This window comes from Medicago truncatula, chromosome 6, assembly GCF_003473485.1.
Source record: "Medicago truncatula cultivar Jemalong A17 chromosome 6, MtrunA17r5.0-ANR, whole genome shotgun sequence".
NCBI classification, from domain to species: Eukaryota; Viridiplantae; Streptophyta; class Magnoliopsida; order Fabales; family Fabaceae; genus Medicago; species Medicago truncatula.
In genome coordinates, this window is record NC_053047.1 from 29232775 (window position 1) to 29245624 (window position 12850).

The window sequence follows — 12850 nt, forward strand, 5'->3', positions numbered from 1 at the left end:
TAGAGATAAATGCATAATATGCAAGGTCCTGAGTTTAAATCCGACCACTACAAAAAAAAAAAAAATACTTACCGATTAATGTCTCTCATACTAAATATAGTTATAAATTTCTTTATCAAACAAAAAAAAATTAGCTTCCTCTAAAATCAACCCCAAAACAATGTAGTGACTGTGGTACAATAATTCAATGTAGCCGAAGACATTGGCTTTCCACGTACATTGCACATTTTATAAATCTTCATTGCACCTCTATGATTGCAAATCAACCAAATTCCATGGCTTCCTCTAAAATTTTCTTTTTCTCTATGTTTGTTAGTTTCTTCTATTTTGCCACTATTAAGGCACAAGACCCTCCTGTTTACCTTGTCATCAAACGTTGTTCCCCCAACGACAATACCACAATCAACAGCACCTTCCAAATCAATCTTAACACCCTTCTCTCTACCTTGTCATCAAAAGCCATAGACAACACTGAATTCTACAACACCACAGTCACTAGTGTAAATCCCACTGATTCTGTCTATGGATTGTTCATGTGCAGGGGTGACGTCTACTCTCAACTCTGTCATGAATGCGTAGTTAATGCTACTCAAAAATTGTCCTTAGACTGCCCTTTATCAAAACAAGCCGTGATTTATTACGACGATTGTCTTGTTCGTTACTCAGATAACTATTTCTTTTCCACCCTTACAATAAGTCCTGGTATTGACATCTTCAACCAATACAACGTATCTAACACAAAAAGCTTCATGCCTATATTGTTTTCGACGATGAATAAAACTGCAGAGAAAGCAGCGGGTCCACTTACTGGTGACAAGGACACGAAGTTTGCCACGATAGAAAAACAGATTTCTGAATCTCAAACGCTTTACTGTCTAGCTCAGTGCACGCCAGACTTGTCGTTCAATGATTGCAGAACCTGCCTCGGTTGTGCTATTAGGAAACTTTCAAATGTGTATGATGGAAAGCAGGGTGGGAGAAATTTATATCCTAGTTGTAATATTAGGTATGAGCTATATCCTTTTTATAGATCTACTAATGCTCCTTCACTAAATGAGCTTGTTCCTCAAACAAATGATTCAAAACAAGATTCTAATTTTACACAAGATCCAGTTTATCTTTCCGATAATTGCCCAAGAAACCACAGTACAATCACTAACAAAAACTTCAAATTACTTCTCTCTTATTTGTCTTCCAACGCCACAAATGGCACAACATTCCATATTGCTAAAGTGGAAGAAAAGGTGTACGGCCTCTTCTTGTGTCGAGGTGACCTTCCTAATCGCCTCTGTGGTCAATGTGTAAAAAATGCTGCGGAACAAATATACTCAAAGTGTCTTTCTTGCCCAAAGGGTATAATTTGGTACAGCCACTGCTTGCTTCGCTATTCTGATCGGAAATTCTTCTCTAACATCGAAACAAGTCCTATGTATAGAGATATAAATATCACCGAAGATTCCATCACATACCAAAACTCGTTCACTAGTACATTATCAAATCAGTTATATCAACTTGCGAATGACACAGGGGACAGTGATGAAATGTATCTGACTAATTCATTAAAACTGAATGATAAACAAACCTTGTATAGTCTTGGACAATGTACGAGAGATTTGTCTAGTGAGGATTGCGCTTCTTGTCTAAATACTGTGATCGTTACAGCAATTCCATGGCCAAATTTGGGCAGTGTTGGGGGAAGAATTATGTATCCTAGCTGTAATCTGAGGTTTGAATTGTTTCCTTTTTACATGGACAAAGCTCAGCCGCCTGGGAGTCCTTCCCCATTACCAGGAAATGCAGGTGAAGTCTTTTCTCAAGTAGGATTCCATTCAATATATTGAAATTATGAGATTTATAAATTTTACTTATTTTGTGCAGAGAAACAGAAAATTATCTTCATTGTTGTCCCTACCATTGTTTTGGTGATGCTCTTTTCTATTGGCTGCTATTTGCTTAAGAAAAGGGGAAGAAAGAGTCGTAGGACTATTCTTCGAGAAAATTGTAAGTGCTGTAATATTTATGTATGAAGAAAGGTTCTTCTGATCTTCCAATTTCTTGTAAGATTTAAGAAATTTAATAACCTAAATTAAAAACTAAATCAAACAAATTGTATTTAGTTGGTGAAGAAAGTGCCACATTAGAGCCACTGCAATTCGACTGGGTGGTTATTGAAGCAGCAACCAAGAACTTTTCTACGGACAATTATATTGGCAAAGGCGGGTTCGGAGAGGTTTATAAGGTGAGAAAATTCAAAAGAAACATAGTGCTTAAACATTATGGATGATTGAAAAGTGTACTTTCTGAAAATGCATTTCAAACCATTGTTTTGGTATTTTCGAAAATGTATTTTCTCTAGTTAGTTATCATATTCACTCTATCTCAATTGAAGAGGAAAATTCATAACCAAATATCATTGTTTGACAGAAGATGACGGGTCCTTATTTTTCATATTCTTGTTTTTCACATAAATAACTTTTTAGTATGTTTTTAGGGTATCCTTCTTGATGGAAGAGAAGTGGCTATAAAAAGGCTTTCAAAAAGTTCAAACCAAGGTGTAGAAGAGTTCAAGAATGAAGTTTTATTGATAGCCAAGCTTCAACATAGAAATCTAGTGGCATTTATTGGATTTTGCCTTGAAGAACAAGAGAAAATACTTATTTATGAATTTGTGCCCAACAAGAGTCTTGATTACTTTCTATTTGGTTAGACACTTTTCACTTTAACCTCTTTCATTTGTCAATATTTAGATTGATGCATTATATATACAATTTTTTTCTGTATATGGACTTAATTTTATTTCGTGAACTATTTTGTAGATTCTCAACAACAAAAGTTGTTAACTTGGGTTGAACGCTTCAACATCATAGGAGGAATTGTCCGAGGGATTCTTTATTTGCATGATCATTCACGGCTCAAAGTTATACATCGGGATCTCAAACCTAGCAATATTCTATTAGACGAAAATATGATTCCTAAAATTTCTGATTTTGGTTTGGCTCGAATTGTTGAAATAAGTCAAGATGAGGGAAGTACAAATAGAATTGTTGGAACATTGTAAGTTTTGAATGTTGACCCCTCTGTTATCTTTTTCTACTTTTTTTTATACAAATCTTTTCCCACTTATTCTTAATTAAAATACATTTAATTTATTTTGTAGTGGTTATATGTCTCCGGAATATGCAATGGTCGGACAATTTTCTGAAAAATCCGACATTTATAGTTTTGGAGTTATGCTTTTAGAGATTATTGCTGGAAAGAAGAATAAAAGTTCATTTACTCCACACCATGTTGCTTATGACCTCTTGAATTATGTGAGTGTAATGATCTAACAATAGTGCCCTTTCATTTTTCGTATTATGATAAATATATATACGCTCTAGTCAGAACTTGGAACAATAATTAGACAGATTTTATATATTCTTTATCGAATTTCAGATTACTTGAGTCTTTTTTTCCATAGTAATCGAAGAGTTAAGGAAAAAAATAAAATTGCTCTTAAATATATCACATACGACCAGGATAATAACTGAGAAATTTAATTTCACACATTAATTCAGGTATGGAGACAATGGATGGATCAAACACCTTTAAGTATTTTGGACCCAAATATTCAAGAAGATTATTCTACAAATGAAGTCATTAAGTGCATTCAGATTGGTCTATTATGTGTTCAACATGACCCGGATGCTAGACCTTCAATCTCGACAGTTTCTTCTTACCTTAGCAGTTATGCAGTTGAATTACCAACTCCGAAAGAACCTGCGTTTTTCTTGCATGGTAGAAAGAATTCAAACATTCTTGCACAAGAATCAAGTTCTACTCAATCTGCCAATAGCTCTGCACTATTCTCAAACAATCAAATGTCCGCAAGTACTTTTATTCCTCTATAGTTTATTAAATTTTATATTAGTTCTAATTTGAATTTGAATCATGTACAAACTTTGTTTGAATTAATGTAATTTTCCCTTTGATGATGTATAATCAAATGCTCTATAAGGGCATTGTGCCCAATAACCTCATTTACCCTTTGATGATTAAATGGTTTTTAGAGATGGAGTCACTTGGAAAGATGAATAGAAGAAATGCAAGTGATTCATTTGGAAACTTTCAATGAAATGCCGTTTTTAAGTGTCTGTTTGTTTAAACCCGATAAGATACGATAGCTACTGTTCTCCCAGCTTGTGCTATATGAGATTGATATCTAAGAAAAAACAGCATAGAATGAGATTTTGTAATCGGAACAACACTTTTGAATATATCCACGAAAATGTGTATATCTTCAGTGACATACTGGAAAAGGATGTCTCAGCATGGAAGACAATGATTTCACATACGTTTGTTCTTCACGGTAAAGCCTAATCATGTAACATATGTTTGTTGGACTATTGTCACCTCATGCTCATTCTGATTTGGTTGAGCAATGTCGCCCATTTTTTTATGTAATGAACCATTTTTACTTGATTGAACCACACATTTATCATTATGCTTGCGAGGTTGATACTTTTAGTCGAGCTAGGCTCATTGGTAGATTAGTGATTCTGCTCAATAGTATCCATTGTACTCGGTGGTTGTTAGATGCATGGAAACATAAGAGTTGATGGATTTTCTTGTCAAAGAATGCGCTAATTCATTACATCTCCTACTCGCAGAGTTATGTGCTATCTTTATTTTGGGTTGTAGCTTTTTGAAGTCTGAATCAATTCATGGTGATATTGTGTTTTGAAGTGTGAAGTGTTTTCTTTTCTTTATCTAGATCATGTTATGTTGTTTCTGCTTTGGTTTGGCAATATCTGACCTTTTGGGTTGTTCGATTATTCTCTTGTATTCATACATTTTATTATACAATTAAAACATTCTTGGATTACAACAACAAAAGGAAATAACCTTTAAAAAAAAAGAAATAACATACATCTAAGATAGTTCTGTTGGTGACCTAAGTATATTCCAAGAGTTTAAAGCAGGAGATTGTAGCTTGATCCTAGAAACTAACGTAACTTCTAATTACTATCGAGGAAGAACTTCGGTTATAGAAAAGTCGTTGATCGTCAAAGGTGTGGAAGTATTTATCGACCGACTTGAACTTGAATCTTGTGGAATCTCTTTTGCATCCATTTGACGATGGAACACAATTGCAGATTCTTGTGGGGTTGGCAATTCAATGAAGTCATTGGTAAGATATGAAACAATTGAAACAATGGTAGGTCTTGCATCTGGGAACTGCTGAACGCATAATAAACCAATCTGAATGCATTTAATTACTTCAATTTCAGAATATCTTCCTTTAATATTTGGGTCTAATATGCTTAATGGTATTTCATCCCTCCATTGTTTCCAAACCTGTTACAATTGTATAAATCAATCTAAAAAACATTGAATATATATTACTTATGTACATTATATTAATGAAGGGAAAGAAGTTGCTATAGATAGATATAGCTATAGATATAGATACATATATATACTTACATAACTCAGGAGGCCATCACCAACATGTGATTCATAAGACCTAATATTCTTCTTTCCGGTAATAATTTCTAAAACCATGACTCCAAAACTATAAACATCAGATTTCTCAGAAAATTGCCCGAGCATCGCATATTCTGGAGACATATAACCTCTAAAACAATACAATTTTGAAACAAATCAACACGAGCTTAGATTTTAAGAAAGGAATCCAGCGGAAATTGATGATAATTTAAAACTTACAATGTTCCCACGATCCTATTTGTACTTCCTTTGTCCTGGTTTAGTTCTACAATTCTAGCAAGACCAAAATCTGATATTTTTGGAATCATGTTCTCATCTAATAAAATATTACTAGGTTTGAGGTCACGATGAATAACTTTGAGTCGAGAATGTTCATGCAAATAGAGAATTCCTTGAGCAATTCCCCTTATAATACTGTAACGTTGAGACCAACTTAAGAACTTTGCTCGTTGAAAATCTACAAAAATATTCAAGTGAGAAATGTTAGAATGTAGCATGTTCTGTAATCAAGGGATAATAAATATATGATAAATAATAAGGAAATTAATGTGCTTAAGTTGCAAACCAAATAAAAACTGATCAAGTCCCTTGTTTGGCACATATTCATAAATAAGTATTTTCTCTTGTTCTTCGAGGCAAAAACCAATGAACGTGACTAGATTTCGATGTTGAAGCTTGGCGATCAACAAAACCTCATTCTTGAACTCTTTTGCACCTTGCGTAGAGGTTCTTGAGAGTCTTTTTACAGCTATTTGTCGTCCATCCGAAAGAATGCCCTAAAAATATAGTTCATTATTTATGGGAAAATTTAGAGCTAAAATATAAATGTTACCATGTTTACCAACCTTGTAAACTTCTCCAAATCCACCTTTGCCAATGAAATTTTCACTTGAAAAGTTGTTGGTTGCTTCTTCAATTACAGCTAATTCAAATTGCAATGGCTCTAAAATTGCACTTTCATGACCAACTGGATCAAAAAGATTAAATTGTTAAACCAAGTTTTCAAACTTTAATATTTGAAAGTAAGGGTTTGATATATTTTTTTCCTGTTTCCAATACTTACAGTTTTCTCTGAGAATAGTTCTAAAACTCTTTCTTGCTCTTCTCTTTAGCAAATAGCATCCAACAAACAAGAGTATCACTGGAATAAATGTGACCACAACAATCACGGTAATTGTTTGCGGCAATTTTCTTCTTTTTCCTGCATAGAACAATCAAAACATCTCATTCAAATGGAGTAGCTATAGTTCATATATATGTTCCAAAATGCTTTAATACTAGTAAAACATATCATTTTGAATACTAATAGGGATGTATTTTGAATTATAGAGTACTATAAATATAGATTAATGGAATATAAAGACTTCACCTGATGAATAACGTTTAATTATTGGTTTAGGAACTGTCTCATTGTCCCTATAAAATTGGAACAATTCAAACCTCAAATTACAACTAGGATATAAAACTCTTCCACCAACACTTCCCAAATAAGGCCAAGGAATTCTATTTCCAATAACATCTCCCAAACAACCTTTGCAATCATCACTTGACAAATCTTGTGTACATTGACCAAGTGTATAAAGTGTTTGCAAATCATTCACTTTCAGTGATTTTGTTCCAAATCTTTCATCACTATCTCCTGCCACAATTGCCACATTTGATAAGGTAGTTGATATAACAAAATTGAACAAGTTTCTCTCCTTGTTGGGACTAGAATCACTAGTAATATTCATCTCATAATAGACATGAGTTTTGTCCACTATAGAGAAGAAATTCCAATTCGAATACCGAATCATGCATTGAGTATACCAAATTATACCCTCTTGAAAAATGTTACACTCTTTGCTTATTCTTTGTGTTGCATTTTTCACACACTGCTCACATAACGAAAAGGGAACATCGCCACGGCACATGAAGAGTCCAAAAGTTGTATTTTCAACTTCAGCTTTATGAAATAGACTTTTAGTGGCATTAGAAGACATGTAGGAAAAAAGGGTTGTAAGGTGTTTCTTGAAAGTGTTACTAAAAGTGAAGGTTTTGTTACTAGAACAATTGTGTGAAAGGTAAAAAGGGTGTTCTGAAATAGTTGAATCAGCATCTAAATTTTTTGTTTGGGGAAGTATAATTTGTTGTGATGAAGGATTTGATGAACCATTAGAAGAGATATAAAAAGGGTAGAATTCATACCTAATATTACAACTTGGATTTAGAACTCTTCCTCCAACTCTTCCTTCACAACACACTGGAAGTTCCTCTATCAATCCACTTAGACAACTTCTACATTCATGTGGTGACAAATTTGGTGTGCATTGAACTAAACAATAAAGGGTTTGAAATTTCGATATAGTTATTGCATTTGATGCAAATTTTTTGTCACCAAAAGCTGCTTCATCTGCAGTTTTGTTCATTGTAGAAAACAATAAACTCATGAAACTTTTCGGGTTTGCGACTTTGTCAGTATTCAACAAGTTAAAAGTAGGTGTTGTCCTTGCAACCGTGGAGAAAATAAAGGTTGTCGAATACCAAACCATACATTCATTGTACCAAACAATACCTTCTTTAGACAAAGAACATTGCAAGGAAAGTCTTTGTGTTGCATTTAGTATACATTGTTGACAAAGTTGAGAGGGAACATCATCCCTACATAAGAACATGCCATAGATTGTGTCTGAAGGATTGTTTCCAATGAATGTTGTGTTGTAGAATTGTGTGTTTGTGTTTTTTGTGGCTTTGGATGATAAGGAAGAGAGGAGGGTGGTGAGATCAAATTGGAATGAAGTATAGGCTGATGTTCGGTTGCTTGAGCAATATTGGTATAGGAAAAAAGGGTCATCCCATGAATTAGTAGATGTGAAAAAAGTGAGGAAAATAATAAGGGTGAAGAGGTAATGAATTTTATGGAAATTAGCCAAATTAGCCATGGATGTATTGAGTTTTTGAGAGTACTCATTACTACCATTGATGTGCTTTTGAGTGTGTTTATAGGGAGAGTGGATTGGTGTAAGCAAGTCAATGATGAGGTGTATGGTTAGTCAATAAAGAATAGTTTCTTTTTTTTTTGGTCAATAAAGAATAGTTAATTGATAAGTTTATGGAGAAAATTGATATATATTGGACAAATCTTTGACAATCCACACATTAATTAAGACAGTACATTTGTGGTGGTTGTTTGATCCAAGATTTACGTTTCAAATTGCAAGATTCATATTGAATAGTTAAAAAAGTCTAATCAACATTTGTTGTTTTCTCAATTTCAATCAAACATGTGCTGATTGTGTGAATGTATTGAAATGTGGCTATAAGCAATTCAAATATCAATAGCAGGTCATTCCATATTCTATTGTTGGAAATTTGGAATGTATCTAGTAATTCCTTATATTAGAACCCAAATGACTTTTGAGTTGTCAACATTGCAGATTTAGAGATATGAGTATTTTTAAAACTTTAATGTAATCATATTTATAGACATGTATCCATTCGATTTATGCTATAAACATGGATATTGTGAGTTTGTTCACATATGTTCATCATTTTTTTTATTTTTAGTTACTTTAAATTTACATTTTATTCTACTGATTAAACTGATTATGATTTTACAGTAGTGGACACTATTTTGAATTATTCATAATATTAATGAGTATTTTAATACCATCCAACACAAATTAGACATTCATACTCAAAATTTTATATTTTGGGTTGGGTTAGGAGTGAAAGATAGAAAGATGAAAGCAAGTCAATGGTTAAGATAGGTGAAGTCAACGACGAAAATAAGTAATAATAAGACCAAAACAAGGGCTAGAAAAAGATTGGCCAGTGAAGAAGAAAGGACTAAGAGCCAAACTAGAAGTAAACATGGCTACCCCACTCAAATTAAAAAGAAAAATAGCACGACTTGGATGTCGGTATAACAAAAGTATTGCTGAGTTTGGTAATAAATATTGTGATTTAACTAGGGGCATTAAGATGTTGGAAAGACTTTAAGAGGAGAAAGTATTATTTAAACTAGCGGTTGACGAGTGTCTGTCTATTTGTTTATTTTATTGTACTAACCTATGTAAATTATAAATAATTTTTTATGCTTATCAGGATTCATTAAAATTATATGAATTGATATTTATGACTTATTGTAACACAAATCATTCATGCTCATCTTTTTCAGTTACGCAGTACTATTGCAAATATAATATAAACTCTTGTTGTTTTTAATGAGACCAACAATATAACTTATGTATTTTCTTTATATATAGTATAGATATATGAGATGGCTTATTTACACATATTAAAAAGTATAAATGAATAAAGTAACAAGTGTACTTTTTTTATGAAGAGGATAAAATGGAATATATTACCAAATCAAAGAGGTCTTCCTACTCCTAGTACAAGGTGTACTAAGGAAAAACCAACCAACTCAAAACAATATTGACAGAGATACAAAACTAGCTGTCCAAGATTGAGGAAGTGTTGATCATGAGCTTAGTGGTTCGCCATCTAGTTTTTTAGTAGAAATAGTAGTTCCCTAGCCAGAAAGTGGGTCGCAAATCATATACACAATTCTAAAACACTGAAACTACTGGGGTCTAGAGAGACGAGTTATATAGAATGCATGTAAACTGATTTGTAGACCACCCCTTTTATTTTAATGCTATGCATTTTACTTTTTCCTTGAGTTTACATGCGTAAACTTACTTTTATCTTGCTTTATTTTAAGATTTTACTTGCAAATTCAAACCCGTCGAGAGACAATGCCTTTTTATTCAAACCTGTCATGCTCTCTAGGCAACCTGAGTGCATCTCGTGGCCTTTTTTCAAAACATTTTCCTATAGAAAACCTTTGCACAACGGTCTTGAGATTTCTAGTTCGATATCGCTTGTAATAATCATAACTAATCCCTGTTTGCTAAAATCACAGGCAAACACCACAATGTAATAAGTTTCGAAAATGATTTATCATATTTTAATGTCTTATCAACTACTAGTTTCCTTAGGGTTAGGATCCTCTCCATTTGTGCCATTTGGAGAGATAAAGACACAGAAGAAAAAAAATTAATGATGGGACCCACCATCTATTTTTTGTGTCTATCTTTTTCCGAATTGTATCTTCTATTTATTTTTATAAATGGAGAGAATCTTTACCTGTTTTCTCAAGGTTTCAAATATATCTTAGATTGATGATACAAATTTTAATTAAGGAGATATGATGCAATAATTTTTTTCACAGAAATAGGCATGATGTAATTAGTTTGAGCAATAATTTATCATATTTTATTCTTGGGTTAAATATGTTATTGGTCCCTGCAATTTTCACAATTTTGAGAATAGTTCCTACATTTTAATAAATGTTTTTAAAATCCCTACATTTTTCCTCTGTTAGCGTAAATAGTCCCTGCTGTCAAATTTCTAACGGGATGCTGATGTGGCAGATGGCAGGGGAATTTTAATAATTTCACATCACCGCCATTCTCTCGTTCATCTCTCTTTTTTCTCTTCTCTCTCTCGATAGACCTCTCTCTTCTCTCACATTTAATGGCGATCTCATCACAGTCCTTCTCACCTTCACTCACTACTTCAAAGCCGAAATCGGAATTAGAGTTTCTTCTCGTCTCAACTCTTCTAAATCCTCTGATGTCGTCGGTTCAATCTCACCGGAAAACGGCAGAGAACTTCCCTATGAGCTTCACCATGATCTTTCTCTGCAGCGTCATAGACACAGATCGCCGGTGTTCGTCACGCTTCCAGTGAAATTTGTTGGTTTAGAGGGGAGGATTTGGAGTCCAAAAGCGATGATGTTGTCGTTGAAAGCGCTTGCTGTTGTGGGTGTAAAAGTTGTTGGTGGAGATTTGATGGGGTGTGGTTGAAAGGAATCAGCCTAGGGTTTATGATTGGCGAGGATATCGTGACCTTGTTAGGATGGCTTGCATGTGTGGACTTAAAGTTCGTGTTGTTCCTAATGGGTATGTGGTAATTGAATCTTTCGTTTAATGTGTTTTGCGATAGGTTTGATGAACTCCACAACCAATCACCACAAACAATCATCTACTTCTCCACCCTCTTCAATTAACCCAACAATGTTGCTATTTACTATAGATCTATCACGATAAATTTTCGCAAATTGAAAACAAACCAAACAAAAAACAATTAATCTTTTCTTCCATTTTAGGGAAAAAAATTCAAAAGAGTTAATTTCATCATTGTTTGGTTATGGATTTGAATGAAATGAACGCAAAAGCTGAAGGGATGATTGGTTATCGACTGGAATGGAACTTGCAGCAACAATGGCCATGCTGGAGAAGGAAAAAAAAAGATGAACACGGGTCAAATCAAATTATTTGCCTCAAACCCGGTTTTAATTTTTCCAAAGAATATAAATAAAATAAAAATCTTTCCACATCAACATTCTACTTTCTTATTAGGCAATAAGAGACGGCAGAGACCAATTGCATTAACGGAGAAAAAATATAGGAATTTTAAAAATATTTATTGAAATATAGGAACTATTCTCAAAATCGCGCAAAATATAGAGAGCAAAAATATATTTAATCCTTTATTCTTTTATAAAACGCTAAATTGAGACAAGAAATATGATACAATGAACTTATCGTATCTCTCATCGGGATTACTATTCTAATGAGTTTTCTGTTATATGGAAGTGTTAAATAGAGCAGAAGCACGACGGCCATCAAGTTCAAGAATGAACAGATACGAGGTCCCGTAGATTATCCTTTCAAGTTCCAATATTGGTGAATTTGTTGCATATATCTAAACTTGGCAGCTTGCTATTAGCTAGTATACGTTGTTGTGATAGATTTCTCTATGTGAGTGCCATTGAGAGGATACAAGTGTGTCTCATTTTTTTAAAAATAAAATCTCCGCAGTGAAATTGACAAACACTAAACACCGTAGTTTAATACAACGCTTTAGCATATAAACACTCCGTTTTAAAATGAGTTTCTATTTAGCTCAAAAAAATTAAATAAATGTCATTTTCAGTTTTTAATGCAATAATAATTTTTTTTTTCTACTCTATCTTTCAATTAATACTCCCTATGTTTCAAAATACATGTACAATTTTTGCAATGTGCACTATTCATTTGACTTACTTTGACCATACTTTTTAACTAATGTATAAATACAAATATTAGCATGTAAGACGTTGTTTGATTTGTCTCGACAAATATTTTCAAAATATTAAATTTTTATAATTTTTTACATTAAATAATTAAAGATATTAACGGTAAAAATTGTGCATTGGCATATGTGAAGTGGTTGACTTTGACATGTATTTTGAAACGGAGGGAGTACTAAATACACTACTTCCAATGTATTATTTATTCTTTAATGAAAAACAAATCAATAGTTGATTAGT

The 12850-nt window shown here is 33.1% G+C and overlaps 2 protein-coding genes across 2 annotated transcripts; one reads left to right on the plus strand and one right to left on the minus strand.

The window, feature by feature from the left end:
• Nucleotides 1–221: 221 nt before the first annotated feature.
• On the plus strand, nucleotides 222–4014 carry LOC11440278 (cysteine-rich receptor-like protein kinase 25). Its single transcript, XM_003619492.4, has 7 exons — nucleotides 222–1800; nucleotides 1879–2001; nucleotides 2118–2239; nucleotides 2492–2702; nucleotides 2817–3054; nucleotides 3158–3311; nucleotides 3558–4014. Exons 1-7 carry the CDS (start codon nucleotides 252–254, stop codon nucleotides 3888–3890), a joined length of 2730 nt encoding a protein of 909 aa, XP_003619540.2. The 5' UTR covers nucleotides 222–251; the 3' UTR covers nucleotides 3891–4014.
• Nucleotides 4015–4779: 765 nt separating this feature from the next.
• Nucleotides 4780–8460, minus strand: LOC11445478 (cysteine-rich receptor-like protein kinase 25). Its single transcript, XM_003619490.4, has 7 exons — nucleotides 6857–8460; nucleotides 6551–6688; nucleotides 6333–6454; nucleotides 6053–6263; nucleotides 5707–5944; nucleotides 5467–5617; nucleotides 4780–5337 (listed from the first exon to the last, which is right to left on the minus strand). Exons 1-7 carry the CDS (start codon nucleotides 8406–8408, stop codon nucleotides 5005–5007), a joined length of 2745 nt encoding a protein of 914 aa, XP_003619538.1. The 5' UTR covers nucleotides 8409–8460; the 3' UTR covers nucleotides 4780–5004.
• Between the last annotated feature and the right edge of the window lie 4390 nt (nucleotides 8461–12850).

Coding starts and splice junctions, on each gene's coding strand:
- LOC11440278 (XM_003619492.4), top strand. CDS start 252: ATGATTGCAAATCAACCAAATTCCATGGCTTCCTCTAAAATTTTCTTT. Junction 1,801..1,878: donor CCCATTACCAGGAAATGCAG/GTGAAGTCTTTT, acceptor TATTTTGTGCAG/AGAAACAGAAAATTATCTTC. Junction 3,055..3,157: donor AATAGAATTGTTGGAACATT/GTAAGTTTTGAA, acceptor TTTATTTTGTAG/TGGTTATATGTCTCCGGAAT.
- LOC11445478 (XM_003619490.4), bottom strand. CDS start 8,408: ATGGCTAATTTGGCTAATTTCCATAAAATTCATTACCTCTTCACCCTT. Junction 6,689..6,856: donor AATTAAACGTTATTCATCAG/GTGAAGTCTTTA, acceptor TGTTCTATGCAG/GAAAAAGAAGAAAATTGCCG. Junction 5,338..5,466: donor GTGATGGCCTCCTGAGTTAT/GTAAGTATATAT, acceptor CAATTGTAACAG/GTTTGGAAACAATGGAGGGA.